General features: G+C 33.3%; 3 protein-coding genes across 5 annotated transcripts; all 3 read left to right on the top strand.

Annotated features, from left to right (window-relative positions):
- Window positions 1–327: 327 nt before the first annotated feature.
- LOC122596350 (protein transport protein SFT2) lies at window positions 328–4,553 on the top strand. Of its 2 annotated transcripts, XM_043768915.1 has the most exons (5): window positions 1,538–1,781; window positions 2,044–2,086; window positions 2,869–3,136; window positions 3,594–3,698; window positions 4,237–4,553. In XM_043768915.1, exons 1-5 carry the CDS (start codon window positions 1,754–1,756, stop codon window positions 4,345–4,347), a joined length of 555 nt encoding a protein of 184 aa, XP_043624850.1. In that variant the 5' UTR covers window positions 1,538–1,753; the 3' UTR covers window positions 4,348–4,553. The 2 variants fall into 2 exon arrangements, with proteins under 2 accessions (XP_043624848.1, XP_043624850.1); XM_043768913.1 differs by lacking the exons at window positions 1,538–1,781; window positions 2,044–2,086 and adding an exon at window positions 328–759.
- Window positions 4,554–10,112: 5,559 nt separating this feature from the next.
- LOC122596554 (zinc finger CCCH domain-containing protein 16-like) lies at window positions 10,113–14,694 on the top strand. Its single transcript, XM_043769158.1, has 10 exons — window positions 10,113–10,337; window positions 10,981–11,158; window positions 11,278–11,366; window positions 11,455–11,547; window positions 12,309–12,402; window positions 12,914–13,194; window positions 13,290–13,390; window positions 13,815–13,929; window positions 14,307–14,379; window positions 14,476–14,694. The coding sequence occupies exons 1-10, from the start codon at window positions 10,294–10,296 to the stop codon at window positions 14,512–14,514; spliced, it is 1,107 nt and encodes a 368-aa protein (XP_043625093.1). The 5' UTR covers window positions 10,113–10,293; the 3' UTR covers window positions 14,515–14,694.
- An 857-nt stretch (window positions 14,695–15,551) lies between these two features.
- Window positions 15,552–23,054, top strand: LOC122595513 (light-mediated development protein DET1). Of its 2 annotated transcripts, XM_043767882.1 has the most exons (11): window positions 15,553–15,883; window positions 16,924–17,351; window positions 18,354–18,582; window positions 20,170–20,343; window positions 20,867–20,935; window positions 21,015–21,071; window positions 21,263–21,343; window positions 21,457–21,621; window positions 21,944–22,039; window positions 22,186–22,285; window positions 22,416–23,054. In XM_043767882.1, exons 1-11 carry the CDS (start codon window positions 15,812–15,814, stop codon window positions 22,553–22,555), a joined length of 1,611 nt encoding a protein of 536 aa, XP_043623817.1. In that variant the 5' UTR covers window positions 15,553–15,811; the 3' UTR covers window positions 22,556–23,054. The 2 variants fall into 2 exon arrangements, with proteins under 2 accessions (XP_043623818.1, XP_043623817.1); XM_043767883.1 differs by lacking the exon at window positions 21,944–22,039 and having other exon boundaries at window positions 15,552–15,883.
- Window positions 23,055–23,579: the final 525 nt, after the last annotated feature.

Below are 23,579 nucleotides of genomic sequence, written 5' to 3'. Positions count from 1 at the left end.
AGCTAGTTTGTAATATACTAATGTTTTACTCGTATTACGTTACAAATTTCATTTTTTAAATATATGTCAGAGAGATGATTATTATTTTTTTCATTTCATGAAATCAAAATCACTTAAAACCCCTGTTATTGAACTTTAATTTATAAAAAGATGATATTAAAATTTTTTTATTTTTAAATAAATTTTTCATTCCATTTCTAATCGAATCCATGATAAACCAAGTAACTGTCTATTTTATCCCATTAATAATTTTATAAGTTATTTATTTCATTTAAACATCATTCCATTCAATCTTCTTCTAACAAAAGTTAGACGTTTATTACCCTGGATAAATTCTAACATTTACTTACCTTAGCTCCAAAGAAAGAAATAATTCACCAAACTGTAAAAAACCAACACTAATAAGTTCGACGGCGGTGGAGGGCCCGGCCAATACGACACCGTATCAATTCAACACAGTACATCACAGTAAAACCTTGTTGATCCGACAATTCAAAAACTGGTAGTTCAGATTCCTAAAAGTAAAATCAAACAAAAAAAAAAAAAGATGCAAAATTGGTTTTCAGGTGGTGATGATAATTCTTCAAATGGATTGCCGAAATCGTTGTCGGGAACATCATCGTCTTTGTTAGCAGACTGGAATTCATATGCTGCTTCTTCTAATAAAGATGTCAGTAGCTCTACCAGTCTTGTTGCTTCTTTCGATATCGAGTCGGCTGTTCGTTCTGCAAACGACACCGTTTCCGGCACTTTTAGTGTGTAAGTTTTATTTATTTCTGAATCAAGTTATATGATGATGTGCCAATAGGTTATTACTTATTAGTTAGTGTAATTATTTGCCATTAGATCTAACTTACAACATTATCATTATTATTATTATTATTATTATTATTATTATTATTATTATTATTTTAAATTTAGTTACTAGATGAAGTAGAAATAAGGATTTCATATACTCACCGGTCATAAGGACAAAATATGGAAGACAATGTTCACATCGTTTCAGTAGATTTCTTTTCGCATTGTGACGGGGTCAACATGGTCCGAACATTATGTCCAGTGTGATCATTTCGGGTAAAAAGGGAGTTGAACGTAATGCTAGCTTCTAACGTGGCGATGTGATAGGTTTGTTTCAGTTTGACCACTCTAGATACTCTATTGGAAATGTACATGTACCCCAACTTGGAAGCAAATAATGATAATCTAAGTAACAATGACTGTATTTGAAAGCTATGTGCTCGAGGGCTGGTCTTAAAGTTGTAGCATGTGAGGATTGAAATTGGGGTGTCCACTGGAACTTATCACGCCTAGTAGCGTTAAGCTACCTCCATCGGGTTAAGATTGATTTGTTGAATTTTAGTTACCCTATTGAGTTTTTGCTGGGCGGATTTAGTTCAACTGATTTGAAGTCGATAGCCAGCATATGTTGTTAACTTTACTTCTTTGGAGATAGATCCTATAAACAAATAGTTCCTTTTTTGTGGTTTCAATAATACTTTCGTATTTGTGGCTGTTAGGTTGATCGTTTCAGTGTTTGATCTTTTAAACGCATAAGCAATAGGCTGTGGTATAAGATAACTTTTTTTGTGGGTTGAATGATATTGTTGTTGTTACAATAAGAAAGGCTGATATGGAAAGAAAGTTGAGTTTTATGACTACGAACAAGAATAAAGTCAACGAGAGGTATCCCGAAGATAATATGAACACCTATTCCTAAATTTTGGAGACTCAGTTGGGTTTTCAGCAGTAACCTATGGTGCTCGTGTACAAGAGGAGAAGGGTTGTGTAAGAAAGGGGGAAGAGGCCGATGTATCAAATTCTTATTGCTTGGAGACGAGAGGGTGATGTGGCACAATCTTGTTAGACCTCATTTAAAATGTGTTTATGTGTGTGTGTGTGCTGCGTGAGAAAGAGAGGAGATCCGGGGGGGGGGGGGGGGGGGGGGGGGGGGGGCTCCTGTGTCTTGCCAGTTAATAAATCACATTTTGTTTCCATCTTCGGCATAATCAATGAAATACAATATAGTGAATATACACATTTATCAGTATTATGGCATGCAAAAGAACTTATGGCCCAGGTTTATAAGGTAGTTGCTATACAAACAACATTTCTTCGTAGATTATAGGTTTAAAATTGGAAAAAGTGTTCCCATAAACAGTCAGACTACTCTAATGAATGTAGCAGATGTAAGGTATATGAGTAGGAACTTACTTAAAGTATGATATTGGAGTGTGATTTTCCAAGGCTCCTATTTGAGGTACTGATAAGGTGCTACCGTTTTATCAAAACATCTATAGGTTTAGCAGTAATAAATAACTTAAATACTTTTTTGTATGATTTCCTTGTTTGAAGAGTAAATATGTACCTGTTTCTGTTTTTACCTTTTTGTCTCCCATATTTCAATCATTTTGAGCTCTTTTAGTTCTTGGTTTCATAATCCTCAATCACATTCAAATTTCAACAACCTTTAATTCTGCCTTTTGTGTTGATAGTTTTGGTTATTACTTGTTAGTAGAACTTGCACAAACTACTTGTGGTATTGTCAGTTTGTCACACACAAGGGGACACACTCGTTTAGTATTTAGTATTTAGGATATGACGAGCTATAACCATCCACACGGGGTATTTTCAGACTTACCGCTTCGCTGCAATTGTGGGATACCATTTGTGGCATTATGAAAACTCCATGAAATTTTCTTATATACTTCTTTGCGTAGCATCTGATTTTTGTTATAGGGGCAAAACATCAGCCATTTTTGTGATATTAATTTTTTGAATATTTGTGCTACTCATGCACCCGTTGCTTTTTTACTGTAAAGACCAGAAAATCTAAAATCATTATATAATGTCTGCTTGGTTGTTATTCAGGATGTCTAGGGGAGTGAGTAACATACCTGGAAATTTGCAGTCTGCCACCAGTAATATCCCTTCAGGAAAATCTCTCATGTATTTTGGCCTTCTCCTTGCATCTGGTGTGTTCTTCATTTTTATGGCGTTTACCGTTTTCCTTCCTGTGATAGTACTAGTACCACAGAAATTTGCTCTCTGCTTCACGGTTGGATGTGGCTTTATAATTGGGTCATTCTTCGTGCTCAAAGGCCCAAAGAACCAGTTTCTGCATATGACATCAACAGAGGTAATCACATTAAAGTTGTCAGTTAAAGCTAGAGATAGCAAACTGGACACAAAGTGGATGGGTCGTGTAACGGGTATTTATACTGTACGGGCTGGGCTTGGTTAACCTGAGATACTTTTTGTTAAAAACTTTTCTCAAATACTTAGTGTGTCAGTATGATTACAAGAAACTTCTTATTTCAATAAAAAAATTTCCTTTTTTTTTATAATAAGATGATTAGGGGTTTTATGCATTGAAGTTATAAAGTACATTTGGGGCTGCTTTTTAATTAATGTAACTCGTTTCCTCTTAACCTATTTACTTTTTATCATTTGACCCGATATGAGATGGTTCATGAACCAATTCAACCCATTCACAAGTTAACGTGTTGGAATTGCCACCTCTGCTTCGAAAATCCAATAATGCTGGCTTTTAGCTTCTCATCATTCGTATTGTTACTTTGTCTGATTTCTACCAGAGACTTCCTTTCACATTGGGATTCATAGGCAGCATGGTTGGTACCATTTATGTTTCCATGGTTCTTCATAGCTACATCCTTTCTGTGTCCTTTGCCGTAATTCAGGTATTATTGATTATCTCGTTATGTACCCAACTGTCATGGATTATTTTGATTATGCTTTGTGCTGCTCATAGTTTGCTTGTTACACAATAGGATACAGTATGAATGACTAAAAGGTTAAACGTTAAACCTTTGATATTCCAACTAATAGATAGGCCCATGGATATAAACATTTTGTAAATTACGAGAGTATAAGCGAAACTGATGATCTTTTTTTTTTTTGTCTAAATAGGCTAAGTGGCTAAGTAAATTGACATTTTTCTCTACTCCCTATGCCAACAATATAACCCTTGATCTTCTACCTTTAGTCTGAACGGCCCAAATAGGGTTGACAAACGTCAATGTTATTGATAGTTTGCAAAGATTGTTACTGAACAAAAAGACCTTTTTAGAATGAAAAACAAACTTGCTCTTAGTTGAAAAATCTCTGAGTGTATTTTTCCATGCTTCTTTTATCTAAGGGCTGCAAACTTAGTCTATTGATCCCCGAAATCGAATGTGGCTCCTTTAGATGAGATCTGACATTATCGTTCTATGACAGGTTCTTGCTCTTGGTTACTATTGTATTTCATACTTTCCTGGTGGATCGACAGGGATGAAATTTCTAACATCTTCTTTGACTTCCTCGGTCATGAAATGTTTCGGGCAGTGACGGCCACATGATCAAACCCTTGTAATTGTTTAGTCTTTTATACTTTTTGAAATGAAACCCCTCTATAGTAACCAACTTTAATTTTGAGATGAGTTGATATGTTTTTCTTTTTCAACATTTTAGCTCGTGGCAACTTGAGACTTTGATTGGTCAAATACGTAAAATGTGAATGAATTATATCCTAATTGTTTCTTTCAAATTTGTCATTTGGCTTCTTTTTTTTCTTTCCTTTTTTTTTTATTATTAATATTGCCAGGTTTTATATGAATGGCATGATTCAAAGTTTATATGTGGTTGTGGGTCATATTTACATTTGAATGAAGATATATTAGAAAAATGCTGTAAACATATATAACCCGTATCTTTTCTTTGAGACCAACATATGAGTTTCTTTTACTGGATAATTTTAGTAAAATACTCTTCATAATCTACTCTATGCACATGCTGAACTAATGGTTGCTGTGTTGCCAGCATTGGTCTTGACGATTGAGGCAGGCTAAATTGTGTCACATCCCGTGCTTGACGTTAACTGCAAACTTGTGACAATGCATGAGGATGGTACATGGTTTCATGTGCAGTAGACCTTTGGGCATTTTCTACCTAGTTGTCATCACAACCTGGATGAATGATGATGAATGATCCGTCCATTTTGCATATGTGCTTAATAAGCTAAATCATACAGAGATGCACCTAGTTCATATTGAATTTGATATTTTTTGAAGCATTTAGTTTTCGTGATAGATAAATGATGAAGTTAGTTTAATAATGGCTAGTTAAGGAGAATTTTCTTCAATCTAAATTAAAGATGACCGACCAATGATGAAAGGTTGGAATGAGATGATGAAATTAAGTGATAAAAAGAGATTAAAAAGATGGGAAAGGGGAAAACACGGGTGTGCTCTTGTTGGGCTCAAAAACCATGATTTTGCTGCGGGATAATGATTTTCAAGGCGTAAAACATGAGAAAAGTTGTCTTGATAATCAACGTATGTTTGTCCCGTTTGGATTCAATAATTTTGGTGTTTTTGCCCTGAAGTTGTGTGACTTCTGAAACTAATTCAGAAAGTAGTTTATAGTACTTTTTCGTTCTTTAAGGTCCAAAACATTATATTAAGTAGGATTGAGTTTGCTATTTAAAAGGAGTAGTGACGCAATTTGTGGTCGACTTGAATGTAAGATTATGCTCTCGTTAATCCAAAAAAAAAAAAAAAAGATGGATGTTGATGATAAAGGAGAAATTAGCCCCTATTGTATGTCTGAACTAGATGCTTATCAAAGAAAAAATGAAATAACTCGATATCTATACATGCAAATGGAACGATCAATATTTTAGATGCTTAAAATGTTACTTCTACGATGACACTCTCTTTCAAACGGCTCTCTCTCTCTCGTTTTCTTTTTCTTATAGATTTTTTTTAGATCTAATTATGAGATGGAGAATTTTTCTTTTTGACTTGGCTTCTTTTTGTAATCGGGATTTTTTTCAAGAGTAAATTTCTAAGTAGGAGGTCTTTATGTAAACTACCTCTCTACCTTTAAATCTTTATCTTTATATATAATAAAAAAGAATTGTCTTCTTAAACTATTTATAGAAAAAATTGTGATATGGCATGCCTACAATTGTATTAAAAAAAAATAATTTTATTTATGATGTCATATTTAGTTACTAATATCTTAAAAATAGATGCCCATTAAATGTTTATCTTAAATTTATATCCTTTTATTAATAAAAAAAAAGTAAAAATTTTTTTATATAGTGTCATGAAATGTCTTTTTATGTTTTGTTAATACAATAGATACTCATATAATAAATTATTGTGTTAGTTAATTTATTTTTTTCAAACCGAGTTATAATATATAAATAACAAAAATTATATACATATTTTTTAGAATTTTTTTGCTTTTAATATTTTAGTTAAAATGGTCAGGTTGAACCCGAGTTAATTAACTAGTAAGGATATAATTGTTTAAATCATACCTCCCTCATATGTCGCTTAGTTATTGTAAAATGTTACGAGTACTTTTTAGTTTTCTAATCGAATATCAATTTTAGCTTTTTAACCAACTCATGTCACTCGCACACTTTCGTTCAAATCAATTTGCATATTTTCTTAGGCTATAGATTCATATTTTCATGGATATAATACTCATTTATTTGATCAAATATAAAAGAGAAAATTACATTTTTCGTCCCTCAACTTGGCAGTTTTTTTAGTTTTGACCCTAAAGTGAATTAGTTACAGAAAAAACCCTGAAGTTGGTTAATTTTTTCAGTTTTTACTCCGAGACTAAACACCGTTTATCTGATCCGTTAAGTGAGGGGCATATTCGTCATTTTGCTCTTCTTCTTCTTCAATACTCAAACACCACCAGATCTTCATAACTTCATTCTCCAAATTAAAAACAAAAAAACACCATTTCTAATTCAATAAAACCCCCAAATCCAATATAAAAAATCCACCATTTACTTTTTGTTAATTAACAACACCTGTTTTTCATAATATAAAAATAATCCATCACCATGCTCAAACCAGCCAAACTCAAACCCAATATATAAAATCAAACAGATAAATGCAACTAACTACACATTTAAAAACACATAAAGTACATATAAACAATAATATTGATAATTGATACTCATAATTTATATCTCTTCATATTTATATATATCTACCTGTATGTATATGTACAATCCGATATTCCAATTGGTATGTATTTATACTGAATGAAATGCAACAAAAGGCAAATAAAGGAAGCTATGATAAGATAAAAAACCCGTCAGAATCTTATGCTACTTGAAACCGTCGGATCATTTGCCTCTTTGAATCGCGGAATCGTTTGTCACCATCTTGTTATTTTGTAAACACCGGTGTTGACCTAATCTATTGAAACACGAGATGGATAGCATCGATGTTTCATAAATCCCTTATTGCACAAATGTTTTTGAAGAATTGTTGAAGTACATAAGAAGATAACCACTATGTGAGTGTGTGATGCTTTGTTGATAATGTGTGAGTATGTATATGAGTGTTGAAGATATGGTTTGTGTGTTTATGTATTTAATTGAAGAGTTAGATATTTGTTGAAGATTTGGGTTGTAAAAAGGAGGTGAATAATTAGATCTGGTGGTGTTTGAGTATTGAAGAAGAAGAAGAGCAAAATCATGAATATGCCCCTCAATTAACGGATCAGATAAACGGTGTTTAGTCACGGGGTAAAAACTGAAAAAATTGACCAACTTCAGGGTTTTTTCTGTAATTAATTCACTTTAAGGTCAAAACTGAACTGCCAAGTTGAGGGACGAAAAATGTAATTTTCTCAATATAAAATAATTATAATTTTTTTTATTAATACCTTCACACCAATGGTATGGTACACTAAACTTATGTTATTGTCATATGGAGTTATCTTTACATGACTTATGATGAAACCCTTGATATGTGACTATTTTTTTATATAAAAACTTATGATTGTGTTTGACAATTTTTTTCCAAACAAAATTAACTATATTTTTGTTTTTGATTAATTTTTGTTGATCTTTCTTCTTTCAAAATAAACATATAATTAATTTTTCTAAACACTAACATCTAAAAATTTCAATTAAACATGTCTTTATTCAAATCATGACTATATTTTTTAATTGGGTTTATGCTAAATAACCCTTTTATATAATACTTTATATGAGAAAAAACCCTTTATTAATTTGCTTGAAGATATGACAATTAATAAAAGTAACTCAGAAACAAGCCTTCATTGAAAGATTTACTGTATCATTGGACAATGAACCCAAACTTACACTGGATTGTAGAGCAGACAAAATCAACCCAAATACAGAAGTTTGGATCAATTTGGGTGGTTTCAAAAATAAAATGGACCTGATTGGTTGACATGTAAATTTCATGCGGGTCGTGATGGATAAAAAAACAATGCATCACTTTGTAGCCGGGTTAATTTGGGTGGACAAAAGAATGATTTGGGTGTCTGCCATATTTTACAACTTAAAGAAAAGAAAACTAGATAAAGACAATCTATTGTACTGCTATAAATGTCTTTTGTACAATATATCAAACATTAACACTTTCTAGTTTCTCCGATTCGAATTCTGTTATAACACGTAGGACCGTTTAAATCACGACCATTATGACTATAAATGTGCGGAATCCATTCATAATCGTCTTTGAGATTTCTGTAAATTAATGGACATATGAACACGAATTACATGAAGAATAAGAGATAAGAACAGATGCATAAATCGTGTATATCATTAATCATATGAATATTACACCAAATCAGCATACATCTGACTGGCACATGGTATAGATCTCTACCACGCGCGCTATGGACGAAATTTGTTGCAACTAAGATCGTCAAACGTAACCCTAGACCTAATTCTTATATATATAGGCTATCGAATGGGCTGAACTTCAATCACGTTCGTGGGCTTTGGATCTCTTCACACGAACTAGATACCTCGTGATGACATAATCACGGCCTTGATGACGCCTTTTCTTCATCATTGCCAGCCATCAGAATTGCATTGCAGCTGACAATTAAAGGTGCTGAGAATTTGCACCAACAAATTCCATTTGATTCATTTGTCCTTGTGGGACCCTCCACCCCACCAAGTATTTCAATTAATTTATCATCCAATTTTATATTTTACATGATATATAAAAATAAAAATAATAATTATAATGTTTATAGCGACAATAGTAAAGTAATGTATAAAATGGCAGTACGACGTTTATATTTTTTTTTACGCGTATATTGTTTTTATAACTAATAAGCGATAATAATGTAAATTATAGTTATATGCATATTTTCGTTTAAGATTAAGATATGCTGTTATTTTAAAAAAAATTAACAAGTATAAACAATAATGAGTATTAAAAAGTATATATACAAACTCATTTTTAAAATAACTCGTTTTAACCCGAGTCTGTTTTGACCCATTTTCAAAATGACCCGTTTTGACCTGGACACCAATCCGATCCGACCCGTACATTTTGCCACCTATAGTAGATTGATATAAAATAATGAATTTTTTTTTAATAAAGTGAGTTTCGATTCAGACGTGTTGGAGACAATTTTAGAGATTTTTTGGACCTTCAACCCCTTCCTCATGAAAAATTCCTTTGAGATGAGAACCCCAAAACTCGAACCTGAGACATTGGGTAAACTAATCCCCGAGACCCACATAATGGATTTTGAAGATACCCGGACCACTAGGTTTAAGTTTGATACCAGTGTTTTAAATACCGGTACATACTGGTCGGTATTACTCGGAATACCGGATACCGGGTGGTACTCCGGTACAACTATCCCGATATTTTCACTATTCAATACCGGCCGGTATTTCCGGTATTTTCCGGTATTACCGGATATGGTAATACCGGTATTTTGAATTTTTTTTAAAACTATTTTTTGATACTTTAATATTATGTTTTGTTATTTGTAAAGTTTAAAACTTATATTTTGTTATAAAATACCTATTTGGTATTATTTTTAGTGGATTGTACTTGGATTTTGACTATTTTTGTTAAATTATAATAAATTTTGTAGGATTTTTATAAAAATAAAAATACAAAAATTAAATTACCGTATTGATACGTATCGGCCGGTATACCGGTACCGGGTACTCGACCGGTACGACAAAAATACCGGTATTTAAAACTACCATTTGCTTTTTGCATAAGGTCTAAACTTACAATAATAGAAGGATAATAGTTAAAAAATTTTTGTTAACCAACTGTACTAAAATCGTTACTTTGGGAGGTAAAATAATACTCCACCGTATTACGCAACTCGGTCACCGGCTACGCGGCTATGGACGGCAGTCAGATCATACATATATACATAGCATCAGAATCAGAATCAGAAAGAAAAAGAAAACATAGGGACGCTTGAAAATATACATATACGTACATATATGATATACATATAAACATGCATCCCCGGAAAGAACTTTGCCGGAACTTCCAGCGTGGCTAGTAAGCTCATCTTCTTCCATTTATTTCTCATTGTTTTATCCTTGTTTAGGGTTTTAACTTTTTTTTTTTCCTATAAAAAATTAAAACCCATGTTAAAAATCTAAACTTTTTAATAGCCCAATATTATTTTTCTTGTTATAAACTTGCCCACATTCTTATTTAGGGTTTTATTAAAAAATGGATTTTTTATTTGTTTGTTTATAATAAATGTTTGACTAAGATAAATTAGCATCAATTCTGTCTCTATGCATGATATTATTGTTATATATAATATCTTGTTAAAAGTTTGTATTTTTTTTGATGGTGTTGAACATTTTGGGTTTATCTATATATTTGAGGGTGTTTGAGATTGCATTTATAGAACTTAAACAGTTATGTTTATGGTTTTTGAATTTCTAAACCGAATTCTGTTTAGTTCGTTTCGTTGAGGGAAGTTTGATTGTGTGTTTTGGGTGTTTATAGTGCAAAGTGAACAAACATGTTTATGTTCCGATTCTTAAACTGGAGTTATGTAGAGTGTTTGCTTTTGTGGTCAAGTTTTGTTTAGTAAATATAATATGACTACATTGCTCGGATTGTGTTGATTGTTCATTTATTGGTGTAACAGTTCGATTTATTTACATTGTTTTATCTTTTTGTATAGCTGTCAATATGGTGAACGTTGCAGATTTCTTCATGCTAGTCAACAACAGCAAGCAAAGCCAAACCCTTTTGGACTTGGTACACAAAGCACTAATAGTTCTCAACCTCAAAAACCCAATCCGTTTGGGTTCGGTGTTAAGAATAATAGCCAAACCGCATTTAACTCTAATCAGTTCAAGGTTCACTCTGCTAACTTTTATATTTGTGTAGTTATGTTTATCTACGTTGTCAGTTTTCATCTCGTTTGTTTCAGATTTTTCTTCTTGTTGATGACTTTCTAATATGTTTTGTTGATCAGCCTGGTGAAAATAAGTGGAGTCGATTTGGCCCAACAAATGCTCCAGCCTCACAAAAAGAGGATAAGCAGTCTTCGGCGCTTAACCACGTGTAAGAATCCACTCAACCGTTTTTATGCCTTTCTTTCATTCTATGTCTGTTGTGGTTACTGACCGAGTCAGGTTTTGATGTTATGAAGGTGCACAGATTCAGAGTCCTGCAAGCGCCAAATTGCTGAAGATCTAAACGAGAAACCAGTTTGGAAACTTACATGTTACGGTCACTCTAGAAAGTATGATGTTCCTCATCTTCTGTATCAAAGTTAATGTGAATTCTAGTCTAATGCCATGGTTAAATCAAAATGTCATGATAATCTATTCACTTTGTTATAAAAACACCAACAAGTATTTTTGCCAAAGCTAGTTGCTGTTGGGTATTCAGATGAAACTCAATTAAATATGTAGAGAGATCAACAAAATTCTAGGTCAACAAAAACAGTCTTTGACACTGGTGCACTGAGCTTATGTTTGACATTCATCCCATGTCATGGTCTAAGATAATTTGGAGGTCAATGGGTGAGGTATAGTGCTTTGGGCTCATGTATTATCATTGATGAAGTTTATGAAGTTATGTTTTTGTATATGTGTAGCCCTTACAACCTTGTCAGCTTTGATCGCTGTTTTGAAACTGAGTATCTGATTACTATGATTTGAAATCGCAAGAATCAATTCTTAATGTTTGGACAAAATGATCTTGTTTAGATCAAATAATCAGTTTTGTATGAGCTAGGTACAAATGAAAGTTATCTTTATGTACAGCAAATAGGCATGGTATTCCTTTTCCATAAGATGATACAAAATTTGATATGTGAGATCGTTAATGGAAGTTAATATGAAAACAGTACATATCCATGTAATATATTGGGCATAGAGGAAACACATGATTTCAATCTGGCTGTTTGCAAGTTTCAGGAATGCATGTCATTGTTCTTCAAATTTCTTTTCTACAGAGGAATGCAATAATGTAACCTGGAACTTTTTATTTTGTTTTTAGTGGCCCTTGTGACATTGTTGGAGATATTAGCTATGAAGAATTACGAGCTGTTGTATATGATGAAGTTAAACGTGGGACGAGCATGCAGTCGATTGTAAGTTTATTAAGAACCACACAATCGTTCTATTTTCTGCATCCCTTTTCTTCTAAGATTAGAGATAGCAAATTTGACCCATTTACTTATTAATGGGTCAAACGGGCGAAAGAGCTACCCAGTGTGTCTTTTTGATGCATACGACCTTCTGCATCTTTTTTCTAGTTTTGATGATCATGGTCGTAATGATACAGTTTTTGTAACCACAGTTAAGGAAAGGACAAAATAGTGTTCAGGGTCAACCAAATTTTTTACAACCCAGTGGCTCCGTATGTTCAAGTTTGGGTTTACCCCAACCCTCTCAGTTTCTACCTGCACTAACAATGACCCGCTTTGACCCGAGTTTGTTTTATTGGTTACCCAACCGCCCATTTATTGCCTTTAAAGATCATGGTAGTCAAATTTAGCTCTAGTCTTTACTCTCTACTATAATAAGTTTAATTATCTGTTTCCATGCCATATATCATCTTGTTCTCAAATTTAGCAACTAATAGAATTCACATGTATACAGGTGGAGAGAGAGAGGAGCTTACTTAATTCCAAGTTGATTGAATTTGAAAATTTACTTTGTAATCCCTATCCATCTCCACAAAATTCAACCCTTACTACCCAGAATGCCTTTTCCGGAACTAATGTCCCTTCTTCGGCTCCGGGTTTCAGCCAAGTGGGTACAAACTTCAATTCTGGAGCTAATACAAATGTATTCTCTCAAACAATTCAAAATAGAGGCCCAACTCCAGTTACAAGTTTCAGTCAATTGAATACAAACTTCAATACAAGTTTTCAAATGAGGCAAGTATTTCTTTCTATCTGGTTTTCATTCTTTTTTTTAGCAAGCTATCCTGACCCTTACTTTATTACATTATGTTTTTGTGGATACCTTCTAGTCCGGATGCTCCAAATAATGCTTCTGGGCCAGTAAGTCAGTTCCAAGCTCCTACTCATATTTCAACTCCATCCCAGAACAGCTTTGCTTTTGGAATTCCAGGTGTGGTTTTTGAAGTTTTTCCTCTTATGCAATATATAGAGTTGGCAATTTCAACACACTTATATCTGAACTGGTCTATACTCTAAGGGGTCAAATAGGCCAACGAAATGGTGAAATTGGCCAAAAGTCGCTCAAAGTGTATTTTTGACGAGTACAACTTCTTATCCAACTTTATCTGGTTAACTATTGTAGATAAGTTCTTTGCATTAATACTACAATATTTCATACTCTGGTTATTAATAAAGCGTCCAAATTTTTGGGCAATCAGTGTGGTCCGTATGGAGCCAACCCCAACCATATCTATTTTGACTGGTGACTCAACAACTCTCCCAACACATCCATATTACTACCCACATTTATCAATTTTATGTTTTTATTTTTTATTTTTTATATATATATCAATCTTTTGTCTGGTTACTTGTAGGTCAACTGAGCGGTCAACCCTCTAAACAGTCATTTGTTAGCTCCTTCCCCGCCTCGACAAGTAGCTTCACCAACCCGTTCCCTGTCGCTGCAACTTCACAAAATCCTTCTGCTACGTAAGTTTATTTTACACATGTCAAGTGTTACGTATGTAGCATTTCTAAGATGGCCAACTACTTGGTGTTTGGATGTGCTGTTTTAAACTGATTATCTACTATTGCGATCTTGAATCTTAATAATTTCTTTTGAATACACACTGCTACAAAAGTGATATCCCAACATTTTACAAAAACGTCTTCCTTTCTTACAAAAATATCGTTTTTGGTCATGTTCTAATTGTTTGAACAAATAATCAGAATATAAATTTCTAACTGTTACAACGTCGAACACAGCCAAACACTATTCTCTACGGCATGTATTATTAGAGATGATTTTTCTTTGCATTCCGAAATCCCTTACATTTTGGGTTCACTGTGCTCCGACTTGTATACAGGCAAGACCTTCCAAGTGCAAGTAGTAATAATGACTACAGTATATGGTTAAAAGACAAATGGAGAGCGGGAGAGGTAATTTATTGAAGTTAATGTGAAGCTATAGATAAAGAATAATAGCATGCTGTAATATAGACATTATATAACTGGATTCATGTTTTTTGTTTGCAGATTCCTGAAGAAGCCCCTCCAGATGGAGTCGTTTATTAGCCAAGAAGAAAGTTTCATTTTTTTCCACTTTCCATTGAAATATATCCAAACTTTATGTAGTTGTTTTTTTTAAAAATTTTTCCCGGGACCAAACTGTAGCCTTTTATACAAATGAAATGTCATAAACATGACAAGAACATTATGGGTTTTGTGTTGTTATTTACATTTATTTTTTGGTAACTATTGAGTATTGACTATATGGGGTGTTTGATTTCAAGCACGGAATCGCAATTAAAGTGGAAATGAGAATAAATTTTGAAACCCACCATCTTTTGTGGGTATACGATTCCCAAATTGTAACATCAAGGCTATCAATCAAACACTTTTAAGGCGTGTTTGGTCTGCATATTGGGTTCGTTAATGGGTTTAGTATGAATTTAGGTTTGGTTTGATTCTCGTAATATAAATTGTTTATTTAAACCAAACGTAATCAACCATTACTTAAACTTGCTGGTGCATTTGGAAAGCTAGAAACAACAAAAAATATAACAATAAGGAGGCTTGCCTTGTGAAGATTGTTCAAGACATTAAGTCGTTTGGTTTTCTTTGGTACAGGAACAGAACAAAAAATAAGTCCCTTAGTTGGGAGGATTGGAGGAATTTTAATATAGTGTAATTATTGGACTGTATTATTATGGCTGCTTGCAGTTGCAAGAGCCTTGTCAATATATATACATATATTTTTACCTGTAAAAAAGAAATACTTATTGTCGTCTTTCATTATCGTCTTTCACTCATGAGTCATGATGTCAACCACGAGTGCCATCACCACAAGCTGACCAAGTTAGCCCAACTGGTCAAGTGGTGTGCACTCGTGGTCAGACAACCACTAGTCCAACGATCAATCTTTTGTGATGGCATTTGAGGCTTTTTTTAATGATACTCAAATAAGTGGTTAACTTACGTGGCGGATCATAAAGACACGTAGGCATAGAGAGATGCGGGCAGCCCATTTCCATACCTTTATTTTTATTATTATTATTATTATTATTATTATTATTATTATCCGATCAATCCTTTTTTTCTCTTTTTTCTAAACAACATTTAAAGGGGGTTTTATGTATGTATGTATGTAAATGTAGAGGCTCTTCCAAGTTTGCTGCAAAAATCACTTATCAATTCTTTAAAAAAAATGTTTTGTTCTGTAAAGTCGATAAATAGTAACAATAACAACAATAAATTTTTAGCAAAGCTGGGGAGGTAATGAAAAGAAATACAGTAAAAAATTTGTTAGATTTTTGTTGAATAAAAGATATAGATATAGATAGATATAGAAAGAGAGTTGGGGGTGGATATTATGTTTAGAAGCAACAATATAACTGCAAGGTTATTTGAGCGTCAGATTCACACTCCTGCTCCTGGTACCACTGTATGTTTTTTCCTTTTTTTCTTTTTTAATACGTATATGTATTATATACTCATTATATATATGCTTTATGCTTTATATATGTTTAGCTGTCCGTAGCAAAATCCTTACTAATTATCATTATCATAAGATTTTTTTTTTTTTTAACACTAAGGATTCTGTTAAGTTTCATTAGATAAGTAGTAGTAGGTTTTATATCAAGAGACAAGATGTATACTGTTTACAAATTTGATAAAGCCATAATTTTTTCCCTTTTTTTGAGGTATATTTACAAATTGCGTTTATTAGTACGAGACTCGGAAATGAAAACCGTTGCCTTTCCGAAATGAAAACCATTGCCATCTTGGCATCAGCTATTTCCCACCCCGCAAGGACGACTTCGGGCAACTCTTCTGGCGCAGGAGGCCGGTTTTAAACTTGAGACCTGTGATCTTGATAAAGTCACTCTTAGGGTCCATGTGTTTTGTGGGTGTGGGTACCGATTGATTTATGATCAATTGGTTGGACCTGTATGTCTCCTCCTATACATACAGCTTATTACAGCATTTGTTGAAAAAACCAAGTGGAAAAAGGAATTACATATTCGAGGAGTGTATCTGATGCAGTCAGGTCCGACTTGGATGGCAAGCTAGAAATTGTTTTATCTATCAACTTTTTATCTATATTTAGGATTGATTTGGTTTGTGTCTATCTTCAGTTAAGTTGCTTGCGTAACTTAAGGCTTTGAATTGCTACCCAAGTTTCATGCCTAACTTGTGGTTTGGAGCTTCTATATATACGGTTTCAAGTATTTTAGTTTAATCAGTTTTGAGTGAAAATAATAAACCATGAAGGTTTTATTGGTCTTTGATTAATCTTTTAGCCTTGAGCCATTTGATTGCGTGCGAAACTGCATCAGTATCATATGTGCATATTTGACTTTATGGATTTAGGTAGTCTCTTTTAATGAAGTTATCTTGGAGAACACTTATAGTTTGTCACAAAATCTAGAGAAGTTGTATTTTATTACTCGTAGTTGTATGCTTATTAAATGGTATTTTCAGGTTCACCGAGCCAGAAGGTTTTATGAAAATATAGTTCCAGGATCCACAATATATGATGTTGAATGTCCTGACCATTCGTTCCGGAAGTTCACAGAAGATGGAAAGTACTTAATAAGCTTCAGTAGAAATCATCAGGATTTGATTGTCTACAGACCGACGTGGTTATCGTTTTCTTGCAAACAAGAAGATTGTGAAACTCAAGATCTTCCAGTAAAAGCAAAGAAGTTTGAAAGTTTCTTCACTCAATTGTACTCTGTGCCTCTTGCTACTGCAAGTGAGCTCATATGTAAAGACTTCTTCCTTTATGTGGAGACTAACCAATTTGGACTCTTTGCAACGTCAACTGCACAAATCTATGATGCCCCTGCTACTGGAGGCGCTATTCAGGGTGTTCCCTCCATTGAAAAAATAACATTTCATCTTCTGAGGTATGGTCTCAACTCTTGTTTACACCTTGTGTTAGAGAGGTGGCAAACATGGATCTGGTCAACAGGTTCTGGTTAAAGAAGGTCAGCTCAGGTTGGGTTAATAAGGAATGAGTTACAAATACATTATTTATTTCAATAATAATAATAATAATAATAATAATAATAATAATAATAATAATAATAATAATAATAATAATAATAATAATATAAGTTTTCAAATCAAATGATTTATGTGATTATATGCATTAATAAAATAAGTTTTGGTTAATTATGAACCTTTTGACCTGTTCAACCTGTTGGACCATCTTCGTTTTAGTTTGACCCATTTGAGATACAATGCAATCCCAGCAGAAATATTTTTGCAGAAAGCGAACTACAGATTTTGAGAATGCCTGAATTCTGGATCAATAATGTAAATGTAACTGTCAAAGTAACCATCTTTCTTGTCACTATTGGCCTATAATCTCTAACTCTTGCAAAGTTTATCATTCCAATATAAGTTTTACTAGAGGTAGTAAAATGAGTGGGTTGGGTAATCAGTCAAAACAGGTTCAAGTTGAAATGATGGATCATTGTTCTGTCTGAGCCAAAAAGGGGTGGATCTGGCTGTGTTGATAGGCCAACACTTTTTTTTACCACACTCTAAAGAAATATATAGGTACTACTTATGATTAGAAAAAAAATAATATACATAACAGTAATCTAAGTACCTAACTCGTCCACTAAACCGATTTTGGAGGTTCTATTCATTAAGATAGAATGTGGACAACTAGTGTTCCGTCTAACACGTTCTGCTATTGAACTTTTATTAATTGATCCATTTGACCTATTCGAGATTATTAGGAACCCAAAGCGATCATTCATAAACAAAGGGGTCAAATTTGCCAACTTTATAATCGTGTCAAAACAAAAACACCACCTCTTCATATGATTTAATGTAGTGAAGTTTGTTTGGAATTTTTAGCATTTAACAAGGGTCTGTTTTTTGTTGAAATGTTTTAGATTGGAGGATGGAGCTATCCTTGATGCTAGGGTTTTTTGCAATGATTACATCAATTTAGCACATAGCATGGGTGTTTTTTTATTTGAAGATTTACTCGCAATAGTCTCTCTTCGTTATCAGCATATTCACATACTTCAGATTAGGGATTCTGGCAGTCTTGTTGATGTAAGGGCAATCGGGGAATTTTGTCATGAAGATGATGAACTTTTTATTAATTCCAGTGCCCAGGCAAGTACTAAAGTTATGGTTTCTTTGTTGATCTGCAAACACTTCTTCATATATGATTTTAAACTCATTCTAATGATATATAATGTGCTAAAGCATGATTATGAAAAACCTGTTTAGTAAGTTAAAAAAAAGTTCTAAGTTTTATAATAAAATGAAATGGAAGGGTTTTTTTTTTTTTTTTTTTTTTTTATGCTTTTCAATACTCTTTAGATGACCTTAAACCCCTTTTTTGACTCATCAAACACATTTTCTTTCTAGTAATATCCTTGAGCTCAAGCCATTTGACTTATGGAAATCAAGCATGATCCAAGTTTTTCAAGTGTTAAACTGTTACCTTTCTAACGTCACAGAGACTTTTTCCATTAAATACTTTTTTGTGATAGAGTAAAAGCAATTTTAACATATGCCCCATAGAGAATATTCATGCATTTGAAAAATCTTTAAAGGTATTTACTTGGCTTATTAAGTTTTCTAGTGTATCTGCTTCACTTTTTCTAGCCTTGTATGGTCTATAACTTGAGGTCTTACTTTACAAGCAAGACAAACATACATAAACTTTTCAGATCTGATTACCAAAGTTTGTGGGTTTGTAGCTGTACTTCTGTAGTATCAAAAGTTGAATCATTTTCCATTTTTTGAGAGTTAGGGACTAGGCACATGGTGTATTCGAGTTGTCTTTGGTGATGATGGGGCATTTCATTTCGAATGCCGATTCGTGTTAAATTTTATCTCTAACTTGTCAGCCTGATAAAATAGAAAAAATGTTTAGTTTAAAAGGTTGAAACGGGTGGAAAATCAGCAATAGTGTAGATTTAATGTTATATATTACATTAGATTATTAATACAATGGATTATATTTGTAACCATATTTGACAAACTAGGTATGGGCAAAACACTAAAAAATTTACACCAAAAGTATATTGGGTCAAGTGGTCAACCCCACCAGACCTGTGACCAGTACCAAAAACTACCCATTTTGACCCTTTACTCAACCTGATCATTTTGCAAACTGTAGAGGCTGTAGTCATATGACCTCAGTACCTTTCGATTTGACTATGCAAGGAGACTCTTTGCTTTCTGCTGTATCCTATCTCTCGCAATGACAATTGACAAGTGGAATATGCTCAATAAATATTTTGTAAATATAAAGATTAATGAGTTTAACTTGCAATATGCCGACATAAAAATGTTACACTCGATGCACGGCCTCAAAATGGATCTTGCGACTTTTATATGACACGGAGTATTTTTCTTTTCTAATGGAAGAGATGAAAATAAACACATTAATTAACGATGACCATGATGTGTAATGTAATCTTGCTTGAGTGCTTTACGTATATCAAATGCTACAAAACATGAGGTTGGTATTGACTGTGAACGTGTAGAAAACATCTGGTCGTGTGTTAACTTTTTTGTGCTCTATATCCACCAAAACCTCAACTCTATTAGCTTCAACAAAAAAGTGCACATATAATATGATCAAATCCATTTATGCTAGAGTGATTTATATGGCCTGCAGTCATCTTCTGCAGTTGTTTTGGTTTTGGAGAAACATTTTGAATTTACATAACTTGGTTTATGTTGCAGACCATTTCAAATATTGACAAAAGTCAATCACAACACATGCCCATGAATCATGCTATGAATGCCCCAAATCTTGAACCGCCAGCTCAAGAAAACCCTTTCCTGAGTGGTATAAAGCAAAGATTGCTTTCTTTTATAGTCCGGGGGATACGTAATGAAGAAACAGATGAAACTATGGTTGGTCATCAACTATCAAACTTTTTGTTGCCGGGTGTTTGGATCTGTCCTTTTGAACTGATTCTTTATTATAAAAGTTGAACATTCATTTTGGATATTCAGGTAATAAACCAGCTGCAATGAAACTGGTAAATAGGTTATTTACCTATTTCTTTGTATCTAATTTTGGAAGACTTTCACACTATCTAACAAAATGTCTGCACTTCTAGAATAAAACAGTTTTTGATCGTATTATCTATTAAAGTTGCTTAATAGTCTGATTGACACTCTAACATGTAGGTATCTGACTATTACAACTCGAAACAATAGAAACACATCCATATACCTCTGATACTGCTGGTTTTGTTATGAATATTTATTTTGAATTTTTGGTTCTGATTAGTACCATGTCATATAATCACTTTAAAAACGTACAACCAAACACCCCATTAATTTCTGAGTATATACATGTTTGTGCATTTTATATGTCATGTTTGTCACATGTGGTTTCTCTGCTTAATGATCTAATCATTTGTTTATTCAGAGAATTCAATCCCTTAAGAAGAAGTTTTATTTTCACTTTCAAGATTATGTTGACTTGATTATATGGAAGGTAGGCTTTGACTTCTCTAATACTTTCTGTGTTCTGTTCCCAAAAAGTGATGAAAATGTTGTTCTCTTCTTTTGGGTAGGTGCAATTTCTGGACCGGCATCACTTACTAATCAAGTTTGGAAGTGTTGATGGAGCAGTAAGCATTCCTATTCTTACCATTTGTTGTCTTTTTACTATAAGAGATCGTAATTGTATAGAGAGAGAATGTATAGACTAATAGACATCACATGTTTTCATATTACAAGTAACTACACTTGGTGCGTATGAAATACTTGTGCTTCATAATATCAAACACATGCTCTGTCATTTGTTGTCCACGTGATACAGGTGTCCCGAAATGCTGATAACCACCCTGCATTTTTTGCTGTATATAACATGGAATCAACAGAAATTATTGCCTTTTATCAGGTATATGTATTTACATTAGTACGTGGAGTTTCTTAGTTCTTAAAGTTTGTATAAGGGAAGTTATAATATTTTCTCTGCTTACCAAATCAATTTTACCTCGAAATATCTTGCAGATGTCCTCGGATGAGCTCTATATGTTGTTTGAACAGTTTTGTGATCATTTCCATGTACCGTCCAAAAATACCCCATATATGAATTTTATATCCTCTCACTCAAATAACATTCATGCTCTCGAGCAATTGAGAAGCAGTAAAAATAAAGCTACAAGCTTTTCTTTGGTAAGATCTCTGTTTTATGTTTCTTCATCCTACTTTCTCAGTTTCTTGATATTACACTATTTACCCTTTCCATAAAAAACGATTTAAGGTGGCATTGTCCACGGAGAAACCACCCCAAAGCCAAGTCACTATGGAATTCAAAAAAAAATGCGCACTCTGACTTTTGACAGCAGCTAATTGTTGGTTTTTTCTTTGGAACAATATCAGTATCAAATGTTTAATTGAAAAATGTTCAGTTCTGATCTCATAAGTTAAAGGGCACGGTTTCAAGGTCCTTTGAAGCTTCATTGCATGACCTTTTATTGTCACTTTATACATGCAGTTTGTTAAGAAAGTGATGGCCTCTTTGCCATTTAATTGTCAGTCTCAGAGTCCTTCACCCTATTTTGATCAGTCTCTATTTAGATTTGATGAAAAGGTTAGTCTTCTATACAAGTTATGACTTCATAAGTGTGCCATTTTAAACATTCCATTATCGACTTAAGTTTCCTTTTTTGAGCACTTACATTATGGCATAACTTAGGCTCTATATAAAAGCTGTTATATGTATATATCTGTTTGCAGCTTATTTCTGCAGCTGATCGTCATAGACAGTCGACTGACCATCCAATCAAGTTTATCTTACGAAGGCCTCCACATACCCTTAAGTTCAAAATTAAGCCAGGTATATTGAATGAGCACAACAATAGACTTTGTAACAGATTGAAAATCGATCTTTCTCTTGCCTGTTTAATGCAGGAAGATATTGATCGATGATAATAATAATAATCTTAAATATTTTATTGGCTTATCAGGACCCGAAGCTGGCATTACAGATTGCAGGACGAAGAGGATATCTTCATTTCTTTTTCATCCAGTTTTGCCCCTTGCTCTTTCAGTTCAGCAGACTCTGTTTTTGCAGCCTGCTTTTGTTAATATTCACTTCCGTAGATAGCAAAATGTGTCAACTACCAGTCTACCATACAACTGGTGTCATGAAAACTGCATTTGTGTACAACATCTGTAAACATGTGTCTAGGTCACGTTGAAGAGTGGGTATAGACTGTGGTTAGCATCAAGTCGAATCAACAAGAGAATCATTGTTTAGGCCACGAATCATTTTGGGATTAACTCTTAACGGACGGTTACCCAGTCCAAAGAAATGGTTCTCCATTTCAGAAGCCTGTCAAGATATGTTTTCCCCCAAAGTGGGGAAGGAAGTTGTATAAGTGTTAAGAGATTAGACATTAGAGTATAAAGAGGCTTATGTTATATTAGGACTTTTTGACTGATTGGTTCTCATATTGTAATGGTTTTAAACTCGATTGTCATTGTTTGATAAAAGTTCCTAAGCCTTGTTAGGCCCAATTGTACCTAATTCAAGGCTTGTAGATTCCAGTGACGATCATTTATATTTTAGCTTATGAGAGAACATCTCGGTTCTGAGTTGTGAAGCCTCCTGTTGTTTGATATTGATCAAGCCGCAAATAATACATTAATCCGAGGACATAAGTTCCTTAACAGGGAAGCCTAACAAGATTGACCAGCTCATGTGTTTGTAGACTTGGAGTGAGTAGACATAATTATTCTGAACTTTTTAAACATACTTAATAGGATTTAATTTCATTCTTAAATCAAACCTTGTTATTTCAAGAAAAAAATGTTATATTTTGATTTATTGTTCGCTTGCTTCAAATTTCAATCGTATCATTAATTCATCTCTTTCATTCCTTTTTTTTTGTATAGTCTCTATCTAATTTTGCAGTTTCATAACTGCATCAGACTAATATTTCAGCTAGTGTTCAACTAGGTAGTCTTTACTTGTAAGAATACAAAAAAAGGGAAAAAAAAATAATAATAAAAGAATGAAAAGGGGAGAAGACATCCCTAATAGTTCAAATTAATATTATCTTGTCCATTTTTGCAAGATATTCCGTGCTTTATGGTTTGTTACTTTGTTAGTCTAAAAGTTACAACTA

The sequence above is a fragment of the Erigeron canadensis genome, chromosome 4 (assembly GCF_010389155.1).
Source record: "Erigeron canadensis isolate Cc75 chromosome 4, C_canadensis_v1, whole genome shotgun sequence".
NCBI classification, from domain to species: Eukaryota; Viridiplantae; Streptophyta; class Magnoliopsida; order Asterales; family Asteraceae; genus Erigeron; species Erigeron canadensis.
This window is presented reverse-complemented; position numbering and strand designations above follow the sequence as displayed.

What these genes read in the sequence shown, in the direction of transcription:
- LOC122596350 (XM_043768913.1), top strand. Translation starts at nt 548, where the DNA reads ATGCAAAATTGGTTTTCAGGTGGTGATGATAATTCTTCAAATGGATTG. An exon ending in TGCATATGACATCAACAGAG is followed by an intron (nt 3,137 to 3,593) that starts GTAATCACATTA and finishes GATTTCTACCAG; the next exon opens with AGACTTCCTTTCACATTGGG. An exon ending in TGTCCTTTGCCGTAATTCAG is followed by an intron (nt 3,699 to 4,236) that starts GTATTATTGATT and finishes GTTCTATGACAG; the next exon opens with GTTCTTGCTCTTGGTTACTA.
- LOC122596554 (XM_043769158.1), top strand. Translation starts at nt 10,294, where the DNA reads ATGCATCCCCGGAAAGAACTTTGCCGGAACTTCCAGCGTGGCTA. An exon ending in CGGAACTTCCAGCGTGGCTA is followed by an intron (nt 10,338 to 10,980) that starts GTAAGCTCATCT and finishes CTTTTTGTATAG; the next exon opens with CTGTCAATATGGTGAACGTT. An exon ending in GGACGAGCATGCAGTCGATT is followed by an intron (nt 12,403 to 12,913) that starts GTAAGTTTATTA and finishes ACATGTATACAG; the next exon opens with GTGGAGAGAGAGAGGAGCTT.
- LOC122595513 (XM_043767882.1), top strand. Translation starts at nt 15,812, where the DNA reads ATGTTTAGAAGCAACAATATAACTGCAAGGTTATTTGAGCGTCAGATT. An exon ending in TTGACTTGATTATATGGAAG is followed by an intron (nt 20,936 to 21,014) that starts GTAGGCTTTGAC and finishes TCTTTTGGGTAG; the next exon opens with GTGCAATTTCTGGACCGGCA. An exon ending in TAAGTTCAAAATTAAGCCAG is followed by an intron (nt 22,286 to 22,415) that starts GTATATTGAATG and finishes TTGGCTTATCAG; the next exon opens with GACCCGAAGCTGGCATTACA.